The 15,502-nt window shown below is 37.7% G+C and overlaps 1 protein-coding gene across 5 annotated transcripts in view; it reads right to left on the bottom strand.

The window, feature by feature from the left end:
• Window positions 1–1,062: 1,062 nt before the first annotated feature.
• The window catches only part of Snx5 (sorting nexin 5), a 23,362-nt gene continuing 8,922 nt past the window's right edge, over window positions 1,063–15,502 (bottom strand). For all 5 annotated transcript variants that reach the window (XM_078051356.1, XM_078051357.1, XM_078051358.1 and 2 more), the window contains 12 exons: window positions 14,510–14,614; window positions 13,553–13,663; window positions 12,773–12,894; window positions 11,116–11,239; window positions 10,245–10,340; window positions 8,995–9,100; window positions 8,833–8,908; window positions 7,400–7,439; window positions 7,224–7,310; window positions 5,880–6,039; window positions 3,518–3,603; window positions 1,063–1,868 (listed from right to left, as the gene is read on the bottom strand). In XM_078051356.1, the coding sequence (XP_077907482.1) occupies window positions 1,818–1,868; window positions 3,518–3,603; window positions 5,880–6,039; window positions 7,224–7,310; window positions 7,400–7,439; window positions 8,833–8,908; window positions 8,995–9,100; window positions 10,245–10,340; window positions 11,116–11,239; window positions 12,773–12,894; window positions 13,553–13,663; window positions 14,510–14,614 (1,164 nt within the window). In that variant the 3' untranslated portion in view covers window positions 1,063–1,817. The remainder of the gene's footprint in view (window positions 1,869–3,517; window positions 3,604–5,879; window positions 6,040–7,223; window positions 7,311–7,399; window positions 7,440–8,832; window positions 8,909–8,994; window positions 9,101–10,244; window positions 10,341–11,115; window positions 11,240–12,772; window positions 12,895–13,552; window positions 13,664–14,509; window positions 14,615–15,502) is intronic.

Below are 15,502 nucleotides of genomic sequence, written 5' to 3'. Positions count from 1 at the left end.
TATAGCAGCGTGAAAGGTATACACATCCAGAATTGTGAAACAAAGGCTGATTTAGAGACTAATGGTAGTTAAGGTAACTTGAGGGGCACCTAGTCTAAAATGCCAACTCCAGCTTGCACAAAATTCAGATGGTTCACATGGGGAGGCTGCTTAAGCAACTGGGAATGTGGCAGAGCCAGAGCTCATATCCCACTATCTTTTTTTAATCAAGTTTTATTTCATATTTGAATAACACAATTATTGTGTAATCCCACTATCTTATAACCAGCAAAATATCCAGTCTGAAGAAGTATAAGACCCCAAGCCCAGTAACTAGAGAGCTCAGTAAACCAGGTCTGATCACAAGGGTACTCAGCAGCTATGGTCAAGGTCGGAGTACTAGCTCTGTACTGTGTGTCACCCATCCAAATACAGGACCTTGTGGTTGTGCTAGACTGGAGAAGTAACAGCTGAGCTTAAAAATTCATCCATTACATGAATCACACTTCCCAAATAAATACCAGAGGCAGTAGAGGACAGTGTGGCCAGCATATAAAGACAGCCACCTGTACCTAGCTGGGAAGGCAAGACATCAACACCTGCTAAAATAGAAAAGTGCTCCCTGTGATATTCAAATGATCAGCTAAGTAACCCTTGTAGCAGCTACTGATTACACTATAATAGATATTAAAGATTTTACCTAATGTCAAAATATCTTATTACAAAGGTAAAAATTAAGCTTTACAGTAAAGAAAACCTGACAGACACAACAACCTTGGGTGCTTTGGAGTCATTGCCAAAAAAGATGACATAAACCCAAAGACACAAGTGTCACATATGCCCGTCAAAAATACAAACCTGAATAAAAACAGGAACAAACAGACCAGGATTAAGAGACCTCCTAAACAACTGGCCTAAAGTCCTCAAAAATTAAGATTAGATAGAAGGACGGACCGCCTCAAAAACTCAGTGAGACCCTGTCTCTAAATACAAAATAGGGCTGGAGATGGCTCAGTAGTCAACTAGACAAGGCTTAGCTTAGCTGCAAACGCATTTCATCTTTTCACAGAAAAACTCCATAAGTAGTATGATTTATTATTTTATTGCATACTTTATAAAAAAACAAAAGCCCAAACACACATTCCCCCAACATCAGGGAAAGAGCTTACATCTTTCTTGTGTAGCCATCTTTAAAGCAGGCCATACTGTTTATTTTTATATATACCCCTACATACTTCTCTCCCCTCAAATATTTATATCCCAACTATAAAAATGGAACTGCAAAGGGTTTTTAAAAAGATAAATGAGATCTTTTTTGCCCTTGTTATTATACAAACACTTTAGGTGACTCAAAAACATGAAAGTAACAAGGAAAAAAAAAACCCTAATGAAGGAATGGAATGTCTGTTAGCTGTAACAAGTAGCTATTATCATTTGTTGAACTGGCACCTTCCTGACAGATCAGGGTGTAGGGACATGGGCACATGAATCGGGATGACAGACATGAGCCTGGTGATTGCTTCTACATATTTCCAGAAGGCACATGTCTTCCATACCCTTTCTTATATAACTGAAGACAAACTACAGGAGAATCCAGTATTTAGATTCTGCCCACTCTGAGGTATTAAATGCATAAGGAAAAGATTAGTTATATCCAAGCTGCATGCAATAAAAATATTTTTAAACCAACATGGTTAAGTGTTAAGATTTTTAGAAATCAAAATATTTATTCACATAATTTTAAACTAAAGTCAAAGCTAATCATATTCTATGGTAATGATTTAAGTGCAAGTGATGCAGTTTTCACATTTGTTTCCTTCAGAGAAAAGGCAGATAGATCAGTTGTTCTTGAATAAGTCAATGCAGCTCTGCAAGAGGGAGACATTGTTCTGGGGAAAAAAAAAAAAAAACACAAGTAACATCAAAGTCAAAGTAGACCAAAATTGTTATATACTCAAGAATGAAGCATAAATTCAACTGACATAGCATGTCCATAGAGATCTAAAACTAGCCCAAGTAGGTTGTCATCTTTCTCCTCTAAATCCCAATTAAAGTACACAAACTACTCACCACCCATTTCATCTGGAGAGTTTCTCTCCCTTAAGAGAGTCTGTCTGGGACTACTCTAGCATCTCCCACCCTATCTGCTCCCAAACGCAACCATGCCTGTTCTGCTTTACAAGGCCTTAAATAGACCAGATAAAGATTTGCTTAAAAATTAGTCAGGTTGATGCCGGGCACAGTGACTGCACACCTATAATCCCAGTGGCTAGGGAGGCTGAGATAAGAGGATCACCTCAAAAACTGTCTCTAAATAAAAAGTCATTGGCAAGATTAAAAATTGCTTTACGAAGTTCTCACCTCAAAGACATTAGAGAGCTGTGATCAATGTCCATACCTGTAATCCCAGTGACACAGGAGGCTGAGGTAGGAGGCTTGCAAGTTCAAAGCCAGCCTCAGTAACTTAGCCAGACCCTGTCTCAAAAAGGACTGGAGATGTAGCTCAGTGGTAGAGTATCACTGGATTCAATATCTAGTACCACCTCAAAAGCAACTTAAAAAAGAAAAAAGTGCCCAGAACATGGCTGATTTATGCAAAATTATGCTTTAAACTCCAATGAAAAGTCATAAACAGAAAGCTGGACCCAATTAAAAAAAAAAATGAGGACTGGGAATGTGGCTCAGTGGTTGGATAAAAAGTAAGCACAAACTGAAGGCCAGTGACAGTTCCTTCCAAGGGAGGAATCCCTGTTATGGTCCTTAAGGTTGACAGGCTGACCTCGTCCATAGCAGTCTGAAGCCAAGTCCTTGAATGGCCAAAGGAGATACCCTCAGGTACCAAAAACTCTCAAAAGACCCCATTAGATCTAACATGTTCCCAGCATTGAGAACAGTGTTCTCTTGCTTCTGTGCTAAGCTACAGATATATGCAGCAGAAGATTGTCTTCCTTTCTAAACCAAGAAAGTATACTGAAAGAAGCTTGGCAAACAAAAAGTTGTTTCTACTGAAAGCCAATGAAATCCAAGATACTAAAGAGTTTACTGCTAAAATACTAGAGCAGGCTGTCAGTTTGGCTCACAAGCCCTGTGAGGGGGAACCAAGGGAGCCGTAACCAAGAATGCTCTTCTCAAAACTATTTCAAGGCCAGGCACTGTGGCACATGCCTATAACCCTAGCAGCCTGGGAGACTGAGGCAGGGGGAATCACAAATTCAAAGCCAGCCTCAGCAAAAGATAGGTGCTAAGCAACTCAGTAAGACCCTGTCTCTAAATTAAAAAAAAAAAGGGGGGGGGGGGGAGTAGTGGCTTAGTGGCCCTGAGTTCAATCCCTAGTACCCCCCACCAGGTAAACTGTTTCAAGATATGGATTTCTGATTTGCAGTAACAAAAATATTCTGATGGGTGGTTCCCATTTACTTAGTACAACATGGAATTAAAACCACACGGCAAACCCTATCTGCCTGACGACATTGGGAAAATGAACTGGGAAAGAGGGGTGGAACCTAAAATGATATTGGTTTAATTTGAAAACACTTACTCTGGCATGCTTTATTTCCAGTTCAGACATCTCAATTAGGTTTTTTCTAAACGCTGCCACTCTCTTCCGTTTGAAATTTATAAGTTCTACAGGAAGAAAGAGTTAAAGTTTATCAAACCAAGAAATACTACTAGTTACATACTAGTTTCAAGAAATGTTAAGTTTTCATATTCACGTAGCTTCCAAATATCATTATGATCAAACCACCATTATTTCCTCCTTCTTAAGCACTCTGACTGGGACATACACTAATTGTCTTCTGGTCACTGTGATCCTAAGCAGGCCACACACTACTCAACCACCAAGCATCACTGAAGAACTGCCTCACTCTTGCCCTCAAGATAGTGGGGAAAAGTGAGTCAGGAGGATCCCAAGGTAAAAACTCTATTCAAAATACAACAGTCAAAAGCGTCTTGAACTCTACTAACAATAGCCAAGACATGGAATCAACCGGTGTCTATCAATGGACAACAAATAAATTTTTAAAAAAAACGAATTACAGACACAATTGAGTATTATTCAGCCTTAAAGAAAAAAATAAATAAAGCAAAATTCTAAACCGGTGGAGTACATCTGTAATCTTTACAGACTCAGAAGATTGACGCAGGAAGATTTCAAGTTAGATGACAGCCTGGACAACCCAGCAAAATCCTGTTTCAAATAAAAGATAACAGGGTAGTATAGTGGTAGAGCATTTCTGGGTTCAATCCCTAGTTTAAAAATCAAACAAACAACAACAAAAAAAATAGAATCTATTTTTAAAGAAAGAATAGGGCAGTAAAAAGATACTTTAGGGCAGTAAAAAGATACTTTGAAACAATCCAACACAGCCAGCAACATAAATATTTACATGCAATTGCAAACTTGCAATAAAAAGCTCTTTGCCATACAGACAAAGCATTAGAAGCAAAGCACAGACATCTTGCTTTACAAAATCTAGACTTAGACATGTTTTTATGAAGATAATTCCAATACACATAAATGGCTCTACCACTGGCCAAAAGAAAACCAAAAAGTCCAGTGACAAATATGCTTTAAAATGAGATAGGGATGGGCATGGTGGCACGTGTCTATAATCCCAGAAACTTAGGAGGCTGAAGCAGGAGGATCCCAAGTTCAAAACCAGTCTCAGCAACTTATTAAGGCCCCAAGCAAGGCCCTGTCTCAAAAATAAAAAGGGTTTGGGAATGTGGCAGCTCAGTGTTTAAGACCCCCTGGGTTCAATCCCAGGATTTAAAAAAAAAAAAAAAACCCTGTTCTGGAAGAACAAGAAAGAATATAGTGTAGTGGACACAGACTGGAATTAAGTCATCAGGATAGACTCATGATCCCTAAAACTTGTCTAGGTGTGCAATTACATCTCACAATTCTGTCTCCTAAAGGGTCTAGATGCAAAGACACCCCCAAACAATAAGTGCCCCAGCACACCCAAATCTTGGCTACTATTACCTAAGAAAAAGAACCTCGGCTCCTTGAAAAATGGTCAAATCCAGGGTTGGAGTTGAATGTCTACAGATTACATAGAACAACTAACTGTTTAAAAAAAAAAAAAGTGTGTTTAATGTGTCACAAAGACATACTAGTTTCAAGATGTTCCCATTGGAAAAGTTTGGACACTCTGAGCACCATAGCACAGTGGTAGAAGGCCTGGTTAGCATGCTCAAGAGCCTAAATTCAATCCCCAGCATCCCACAAAGAATTAAGATGATATTTTAAAAGGGATGGAGGGGCAGGGCTCTTGTTTGTAGTATGAAGGCAACTGCTGACCTGCAGATGAAATGCTAGAATTGAGGGAGGAGGCATCATCTAATTGCAACCATCAGACTAAATGCTGGTTAGGAAAGAATCATACACACTGAGCCCAGGGAAGTTTAGTGAAAAGCAGAACATGTATGTGATCTTCAGTTATCTCCCCTATAGATAGGTGATGGGGAATATTAAGTGCAGTGGAGAAAGTAGACACTTGACTAAGTAACCAAAATGAACACCACAACTGGAAAGAAGATGCACACAAACATTATAATCTATTTGTAAAAATCTTTTTACAAAGAGATATTTTACAAAACAGTTAAAAGATATAAATATTGCAAACAACAACAAAAACTAAATAACCAAAAACTTCCTAATAAAGGAGACTAAGATCTAGGATAACTAGATAGGAAACCCAACAAAGTTTTTAGGATATTCATATGGACTAGGAACACCAGACATCCATGTTTACACCATGTGAAGGAAAGTGTTAGTGTCCAAGTGATAAAGGATATGTGGGACATGTGGGTATTATTGCACTTTTGAAAAATTTTTCCTCTCTGTAACCTTTTCCAAATAAAACGTAAAATAAGTAAAGAATGTTCCTCTCAACCTTCTTTTGCAGATTCAGAAAGCTGTTCAAATTTCTGGCAACATTCCTGTTGGTGTGCCTCAGCCAACTTGACATCTTTGCTTTTTAACCGGGCCTTATCCAGAGCTTTGTTTGAGTTCTCATAGTCAATGAGGGCTTTGGTGCGTCTGTATAAAAGATCCTGAGAAGAAAATTAACAGAACATAAAAATCTCCAGAGAACAAAATAGGAATACCAAATAGCTTACACAATCCAGAATCTAATCTACCTTTATGCTTATATCTACCCTCATAAGATTAGCAGAGATATGCCACTCATATTTGAGGGCTTTCCCAGAATTCTTTATGTGTAAGGTTAAAACAGAACAAAACTCAACAGTGGGGCATGGTGATGCATGCCTAAATCCCAGCAACTCAGCAGGGAAAGAATCCCAGGATCCTGGTCAACCAAGACAATTCAGCAATATTTTGTTCCAAATTTAAAAGGGTAGAGGAATGTTGTTCACTGGTAGAGAGCCCCTGGATTCAATCTCCAGTACCTGGGGCAGGGGTAGCGGGATGATCCAACAGAGTAAAAATAAGGATTATTTTCTAGTTGATTCAATAATTGAAAGCAATGTTGTGTACTAAAACACATGCACAGTTGGTTGTGGTGACATATGCCTAATTCCAATACTTGGGAGGTTGAGGCAGGAGGATCACAGGATTGAGGCCAGCCTCAGCAACTTAGTGAAATCCAGTCTCAAAAGAAAATAAAATTAGAACACTTGACTAGCAAAACATGAGGCACTTGGGTTCTACCTCTAGTATCACAAAACAAATAGCAGCAAAATCTAATAATGACAACAACAAATCACGTTACTGCTGATGAGTCAGAGCAGAATACTTCAAGAATACAACTAAGCAACAAAGCAGTCTGGACTACACATAACCCTACCCTGCAAATCCTGCTTCTGGATATATATACTAGGGACTAACCTAATTTGAAATAATGATTCTTTGCAATCATTAGAAGTCACCTCAACACCAAAAACTATTGAAGCTCAGTGAAACTACTGTACCTAGCTAGTTTTATAAGTTAGCTCTTAATTCCATGAAAATGTATAAAGCATTAAAAATGTCCAAATATAAAAATAAGAAAAGGTATGCTCAGGTCAAGAGATTGGAGTTTATTCTGCATACTACTTATGGATCCAATACCAAAAAAGGGCACATCACTTAACAAAGAAGTCTGATAAAATTCCTATCTCCCTCTTATAAAGCAACTTTCCTTTTTACCAAAAAAAAAGGAATAGCTCTAGCATTAGGTTTCTGGCCACAACAGGTGGTCTAGCACTGTGTTGGGTTTCCCAGTTCCTCATCTCACCTTTGCAGCCTCTATATTGAGCATGTAGTATCGAAGAAGCTCTGTCAGCTTTAAATCTTCATCTGATGAAACACGACCCTCCACTTTCTATTTAAAAAAATAAAGGTCACTATCAAAGCAGTTATGTACAGATTACAAAATATATATTTTATTAAGACAGAAACAAAAATTCTTACCCTAAGTTTTTCAAACAGTTCAGCAACCTTCAATAGGTATCTGAAAATAAACAGTTGTGGTTTAAGGTATTAAATAAATGATCTTATCAAAACTCAAGACATGAATGAGTACAATGTGCTTTGATTTTTAAAAGTAGTGTTTTCCTTCCAAATGACTATAAAACTGAGCACATTTCCAGTGCCACAGCCTACTGGCATTAGCCTCTCTTTTTTGCCATTCAGTCACCTTGTCTTGTATCCAGTATGCTGTTATCAAAGGCCTATCCTATGTTCAAAGAAGGTCAGATTCTAATGAGCTTCCCCCAAGGGCATCATAAAGCAAAAATATGCTACCATCTCATCTTGGTTCTACTATTAGCATGTCTTTCAACTTCAAGTTAGAGGTTGTATCACCTATTATACCAAGTAGAGATGTGTTAGGTTAAAGTCTTATACTCAAAATGCCCAGTACAGAAAAACAGTGGAAAGCAAATGTAAAAGTCCAAGATCAGGATAGAGTCATTGAATTGTTCCCCAAACCAGCAAGAGCCAGGTGTGGTAGTGCTCGCCTATAATCCCAGCAACTGAAAAGAGGATGAGGCAGGAGAAATAATAAGTCTGAGACCAGTCCCAGTAACTTAGACGCCCCAAGCAACTTTATAAAAACCTGTCTGAAAAAAATTTTTTAAAGGCGGAGGGGGTGGGGGTGGGGGAAGGAAGATATACTGCTGGGGTTATAACTCAGTGGTAAAGTATCCCTGTTCTGGGCTGGGGATGTGGCTCAAGTGGTAGCGCGCTCGCCTCGAATGCGTGTGGCCCGGGTTCAATCCTCAGCACCACATACAAAGATGTTGTATCTGCCAAAAGCTTAAAAAAATAAATAAATAAATTCTCTCTCTCTCTCTCTCTCTCTGTTCAAACTACAGTGCAAAAGAAACAAACACCCCCAACAACAACAAAAAGAAATCTCTTCAAGAAAGACCAGATAGAACGGCAAGAATCAATTAACAAAGAAAACCAAGGCAAACTTCTCTCAAAGACAACCACAAAATTAAAATGAACAAAAAGGAAGTCACTTGGGCTGGGGTTGTGGCTCAGGAGTAGAGTGCTTGCCTAGGATGCACAAGATCCTGGGTTCATCCTCAGCACACACGAAAATAAAGGTATTGTGTCCAACTAAACTAAAAAAAAATTTTTTTAAAGAAGTCATTTAATGTGACAGAAATAAAGGCTCTACACCGTATCTATTCAGCTACATACAGAAGATTCCAAAGTCTACTATGATTCTCTTACTAGTGCCTTCGAAACACTTGAGTGCTGAACAGTGTAGTGTTCTTGATAAGCTGGTGTTCCAGGGAAGAACTGCCTCTGTCAGTACTCTTTATTCTTTAATTATATCACTCAGTAGTCTTCAATCAGGAAGTCAGGGAAATGCTTTCACAACAATAGCTTACTTTTTGATGACTGTGGGTTCTTCTAAAGCCAGGCTCTGCAAGGAGGCCGCAGTGTGAATATAGTCATCAGCAACATCTGGAGAGACAGTGCAATCCTTATTATATGAGCAGAGCAGGCACACTAGCAAAGCCAAAAGTGGCTAGTGGGTAAAAGATATTTACTTTTGTGAGATCTGGTCATTCTGTCAGCTTTAGCACAGGAATCCTTGATCCTGTTGTAATAGTTAATAAGGAAGTTCTTCTCTTGCTCAAAGAAGTCATCTACCTCCTAAAAGGAGATAAGAAAAAAAAAAAAAAGAACTTTAGCATAAATTACAAGAATGTATTTTGTGACAAATTTCTAAGTAAAAAGTTTAACCTCCACAGATAAGACACAGTGATAATACCCAGGACTAGCAATAATCAAGAAAATGTCAGAATCATTTTGAAGAACAATCTCTGGTAACCCAAGACCCAATGTTTTTATTACTATTGCAGCAGTTCTGCCAAGTCAGGTACTGCCACCCAGACTTGAATACTAGAATATGCATATGGTTATTTTTTATTTAAATTTAGATGGCTTCAGTTTGAGAGGCCATACTGGTACACCTGGTAGGCACTGGCCAAAGATGTTAAATATCATTCAATGAATGGATAGGACAGTCCACACATCTCAGCACTGTGCCAAAGAGTTTCCAAATTTATGAAACTACCCTCTCTACTATGCACCTATACTGTTTCCCACTTAAGCCTTACCCTGGAAAGAAAGTCAGATTCTGGTGGTAAATATTAAAGTATCTCAGTTTAAAAGGAGGGGAATGGCCTGAAGATTAAAGAAATTTGAAATCACATCTATGAGGGTAATGAAAGACTTGTGCTTTAATTCTTATTTTCTAGAACAGCACTACCCAAAAGGAATTTCTGATGCTAACTTCTCTACTGGTATTCTGGGAAGAGTAAAATTAATTTTAATATTATACTTAACCGCATAACTAATGTAAAACAGTAGTAAGACATTTTATATTTTTTTCTTTGTAGTAAATTCTTAAATCCAGTATGTAAATAAAACAAAAATCTATTTTTTTTTTCACCATGCCTACTAAGCTACATGTCAAGTGCTCACCTGCCACTTGTGGCTGGCGGCCACCATACTGGAGAAAGGCATGAAATACTGATCTTCTAGCTTATTTTCTTTTTAAAATTGAGTAACCTCTGTCCTTATAAAAGGAGAAAATACTCAAGTGTGGAAAGGTTCACGTCACTTCTCCTGAGAGAGAACAAGGTGTTTTGGAGAAATAAGCAAAAACTGAATTAAGTAAATGAAAATAGCCCATTCCTTAAAATTAGTACATTGTGGTATTATCTCATCCAAAGAAATAGATGATCTATTCCTATAAAGTTATGAATTTTCTTAAAAAGCTCAAGTCCCTTACCTTAACTCCAGAAAAAAGAACTTCATCAGCACTTTTCACCACACTTTTAAAGAAGCCACCAAACATTTCTTTGGTATTTTTCCGCCTAACACTTAGCTAAAAGAAAATTCCAAAACAGTTTATGTTACATATTTTTTCTAGGCTCTCAAATTAATAACATTCCAAACAATACTAATATAGAAACATAGATATCTTTAGTTCTGCTTTACCAACTAAACTGAAAAACATAATAAATGGATAATGTTAAACGTAAGTAATCTCTTTCTAAAAGGATCACATATGTAGGAACCAAGTCTTTGAGGATTTTCAGTCCTTGGCAGAATTACATTCTTTTCAATCTACATTGATTAGGCTTTAAGCTTCAGAACTCTAAATCAGGGCTTGTTTCATCAAGGGACAATAAATATAACATGTAAAAAAAAAATAATAATACAAAAATAAGGATACAAGCACATCTCCTTTAAAAGAAAGGGTAACCAATGTAAATCAATTTAATTTCCTTCTAACAATCCCAAACTTAACAAGGAAAAAACTAGTCTTTGGAAGATGGATAAAAAAGCCAAAGCTTAGGCAGAGTCACAAAAATGACTTCTGTAATGGATTGGGGGGGGGGGAGCATCCCCAAACATTTCCATTGTGTTTGTGATAAGTCATTTTTCAGAAAGTATAAATTTTTCTTTTCCAGTACTGAGCTACACTCCCAGTCATTTTTAAAGCTTAAGACAGGATCTTTCTAAGTTGCCAAGGCTGGGTTCAAACTTGCAATCCTGCCTCAGTCTGAGTAGCTAGGATTACAGGCATTTGGCATCATGCCTGGGTCATAATCATACATTTTAACTGAACCATGGAAATGTGAGTAAAATTGCCTTACATCCTGATCATATTCCAGGAAAACATGAAAGTTTCGATCTTTACTGAGAACAGGATGAGAAGAAAGCCGCTGAAGAAATACTTCATGAGAGGACACAGTCTTCTTAAAGACAGCGAGATATTCACTGAAAAGACAAATGCATACACAATTCAGTTGGCATCACTCTACTACCTGATGGATATTATCATGTGCTGCTGGTCAACGATCTATAATCTAGTGATCTGCTCATTTTTATTAAGTAAAATACTACAACTAGGCCAAAACAACATACTGGTTTGATTTGGTAGTTAATCAGTTGGCATTTTAGAATCTGGAATGAACCAATAGAGGAAGAAAGTGGTGCTTTTCTGCCTTCTAAGACTCCCCAAGCCTACATGTAATTACTTGAAATTTAACAAGTACGTTGACATTTGTTGCTTTAAAAAGGATGAAACCCCTTTTAGGCAGTCATGTACACAGCACAAATCCTTAATAAGGATTGGGATCAGCATTAATTACCAAGCAGTGTTACCTCAATTAAGGCATTCAAGATGTTAGGGTTTGGAAACTTGTGTTGAGTGCTTTATCCCCAGGGCTGGACTCACAGGCACTCCAAAGTGCACAGAGTTATTCAGGTGTGAGCCCTGCCCTACACAACATGGGCTTGGGACAGAGTATTGAAGAGTTGTTGAAAGGAGCACCTGAATTCTAACTTGCCGATGATGATAAGAGGAAAGGGTGAATGCTTTTGAGCCAAGATAAAGAAGTTCAAGAGTAGAGGAATAAGAATTTAAAAAAATAATAATCATCATCTATAAGTAACCAATTTAACAAAGTGAAATACATAGTTGCACACACATATAATTCTATGGATTTGAGAAAATGAGATAAGACGATGGAAAGTTTGAGGCTAGCCTTGACATCTCAGTGAGACTCTGTCTCAAAAAATAAAAAGGGCCGGGTACATAGCTAATTGCTAAAGCACTCAGGAGTTCAATCCCTAATACAAGGTGGAGGTGAGGAGAGCACAATACATTTTCTCTAACCTTCCAGTACTTAAATGGTATGTGGTTTTAGAATTCATATTTGTTTTAAGGAAAGAAATAATGGTTGAAAAACATCTGCTATAAGTTTTTCAGTACTCAGTAATGCAAACCTACACCTATGAAACAGAATAAAGAATACAGTTTTGCTTTAAAATTAAAAGCAGATTAAAATATGCTGCCTATGTACCTGGTCTCTTTCAAACCATCAATATGGTTATTTAGAATGCTTTATAACAGCATTTGTTACAACCTAGTTTCTTCTAATACTTCTTATAACAAAACTTCAAGGGACAAATTTTTATACATTTTAACACTTTGAAAATGTTGTTTATGAAGATTTAAGGGTCCACTTTCTTCCCTATGCCAGACCAGTATGCCCTAATAAAAGTATGGTTTATGTGGGAGAAAAAATGCCTTTCAAGGAATAAAGGTCAGAAGTACAAAAACTGTACCCCACAAAACTATATTTACAAAATGTAATTTTAGAAATCAACACTAGGCAATTAACAGCTACACTGTTTAAAAAGAACCCACCCACCAGGTGTGGTACACCTACAAGTTCACAAGTTCAAAGCCAGCCTCAGCAACTTAGTGAAACCCAGTCTCAAACTTTAAAAAGAAAATCCACTTACGCTTCCAGTTCTTGCTTCATCTTTGCAAACTCTTCTTTGGTCATAGACCCTTCACCCTCTCCCAGTTTCTGCATCTTTTCTCGAGGACCATCGAAATCTGGTTTTGTAGGAGCAGGGGGAATCTGCAATATAGTCAGGTAATACATGATGAGCATTTTGCCCGCCACGTTTTAGTTGATGCCTCATTCAACTCTGGCCACCCAAGTGGGGCTCTCTAAAGTCACTGGGTTTCATCCTTAAATCTTTTGACCCCAAAGTATATTCCCCACAGTTGGGCATTCTGACATAATCATTTGTTCAGTTTATAGAGAACTAGCAGAGTACCAGTTTGACATTAGCTTAAAATTAAGATAAAATGATTAAACAAAAGCAAAATTTTCAACCTCTAAGGACAATCAAAAGATCCTAATTTTAAATGAAGAGAAGACCCCTGAACAGAAGTTCCCACAGCCAAAAATTAATTCTCAAAGTGACAATGGCCTCTTTATTCTGGGAACTATAACAATACTGAAGTTTCCTAGAAATCAACTTACTAATGCCCAAAAATGACGCCAGAGAAAAGGTAGATAGGACTTAAATCATTAAACTTGTTTACCTACTTATAAAGTATATACTATATTCTGTGTATGCTTCATCTCACAGCACTATTCAGTTAAAGACTATACCAATCTGGAGTTGCAGATAAAAATCAAGAGTTTTCACAACCCATTATAAAATGTTGGTGAAATCTAATACCAAGGTAGCATAACTTAATTACTTGGTATGCTAAAACGTACTCACAATAAGCCCAGCATAGTCTGTGGTTTCAATAAGTGTATCATGTAGCCACACGAAGTCTTCATGTTGCCTTGTAACAGAAAACTCTGAGCTCTGAAAAGTGGGCAGTGTAGTCTGTAAAGAGGAAGAAGTTAATTGCTAACCATCACCTGATAATGTGGTTTGGGTTTCCTGGGCTGCACTATGGGAAAATTCTGCATAATACAACATCATGATAAAGAAGTAGCAGTATATGATCTCCAACTACCACTTAGCCACAGCTAAGACTCAATCTGATCTTTAAGGAAGACTTTTCACAAAACTACACTTATTGGAAGTTTGCCAAGGTATCAAATCAAAGAGAAAAATATCTACTAGTAAAAGAAAAAGTTCCAGGAAGTTAAACAACCCTACTTCCATCTTAAAAAAAGGAACTTATCCCAGTTATGACCAAAAAATATCATCATCATCATCATCATCTTTTTAAAAAAAGTCTCAGCTACTAGGGTGGTGGAAATTATCCTTGGCTTCCTTTGAACTCCTGCGAATGCTAATTTTATCTACTATGATCAAGTCAACTCAAGTAGAGAATCAGGTTGCCCGTCTTGACACTTCTGAAGTATACCTGAGGTATACGAAGAATACCACAAACAAAAGGGCCTTCCAAACATAAGATTTAAAGCAAGCCACAGACACTACCTTCAGATGCAAATAAAACCAAAGGTGCAAGGTTTGAATTATATAAATAGGCAGCACCCAGCTATATCACTTTGTCATTGTGGCTTCACCATAGCAAAAGGATGCTGAAGCAACAGCACTTGCTAACAGCAAGCTATACATATGAGAGAGGTTCACACTATGCAGTTGGTACACAGCAAACAGTAACCATTGTAGTTAATGGAATCAGTCTTCTCACATCCAAACGTGAACAAGGCTATAACCTAGCATTGTTAGTATTACCAAAGCCATTTTGTCACTTACCTTGGTGTGCACTGTAAACTTGACCTTATCTCTCTCACTGAGTGCATCAGGTATGTCAATCTGAAGTGAGGGATCAACATTCAGGTCCACAGACACAGACCTCAGCTGAAACACATTTTTTGAGTATTAATTTCATCACTTAGAACAAAGTCAGTTTTGATATTTGAAATTATAGGGAAACCTGCTCTTTAAGTCCAATCCATGTATCCAAAGCATTCCTATAAACTGAACAAAGCAACTAACTATGATTCTAATATCACGTACATGAAATTGTATTTCTTATGACGGTACACTAACTAGATGAGTTCTTATGTAAATGTTAATGGCAACATTCAAAAAGCATTATTATTAAATAATTTTAGTTGTAGATGGACAGCATGCCTTTGTTTATTTTTATGTGGTGCAAAGGATCAAACCCAGTGCTGTCATACATGCTAGATAGGTGCTGTGCCACTGAGCTACAGACCCAGACCCTCAAGAAACATTATTAGTTAGGCACAGTGGCACAAAACTCCCAGCAGTTGGGGATGGGGCAGGCCAAGAAAGGAGGAGTTCAAAGCCAGTCTCAGCAACTTAGTGGAACCCTAAGCAACTTAAAAAGGCTGGGGATGAGGCTCAGCGGTTAAGCACCCCTGGGTTGAATCCCCAGTAGCATTATTGACTGTAAAGATTATATATCACGAGGATCCAAAAGACTAGAAAAACCTTGAAAAATGACAGAGAACAGTCCCTTGGTATGCGGTCCTAGATGGAGAAATAAATGGACCTAATTATATTCAGACAGTTACAAACAGCTGAGAAATCTAGACAAGAAGGGTGAATTACAGAAACCAGATACTAACCAAAGCAGAATCCTACTATGGTTACACATGAGCACAAGTGTGAATCCTGCCCTGGAAACTAAGTGACTGACTTTATGAGCTATAAATCTGGAAAAATGGTGTGGGGGGCCTACACACCCATCTTCATTTTGCCAGATTTAAGAAAATATTT

This window comes from Ictidomys tridecemlineatus, chromosome 5 (genome assembly GCF_052094955.1).
Source record: "Ictidomys tridecemlineatus isolate mIctTri1 chromosome 5, mIctTri1.hap1, whole genome shotgun sequence".
Classification (NCBI taxonomy): domain Eukaryota; kingdom Metazoa; phylum Chordata; class Mammalia; order Rodentia; family Sciuridae; genus Ictidomys; species Ictidomys tridecemlineatus.
Note: the sequence above shows the minus strand (reverse complement) of the source record. Positions and strands in the feature narration are given on the sequence as shown.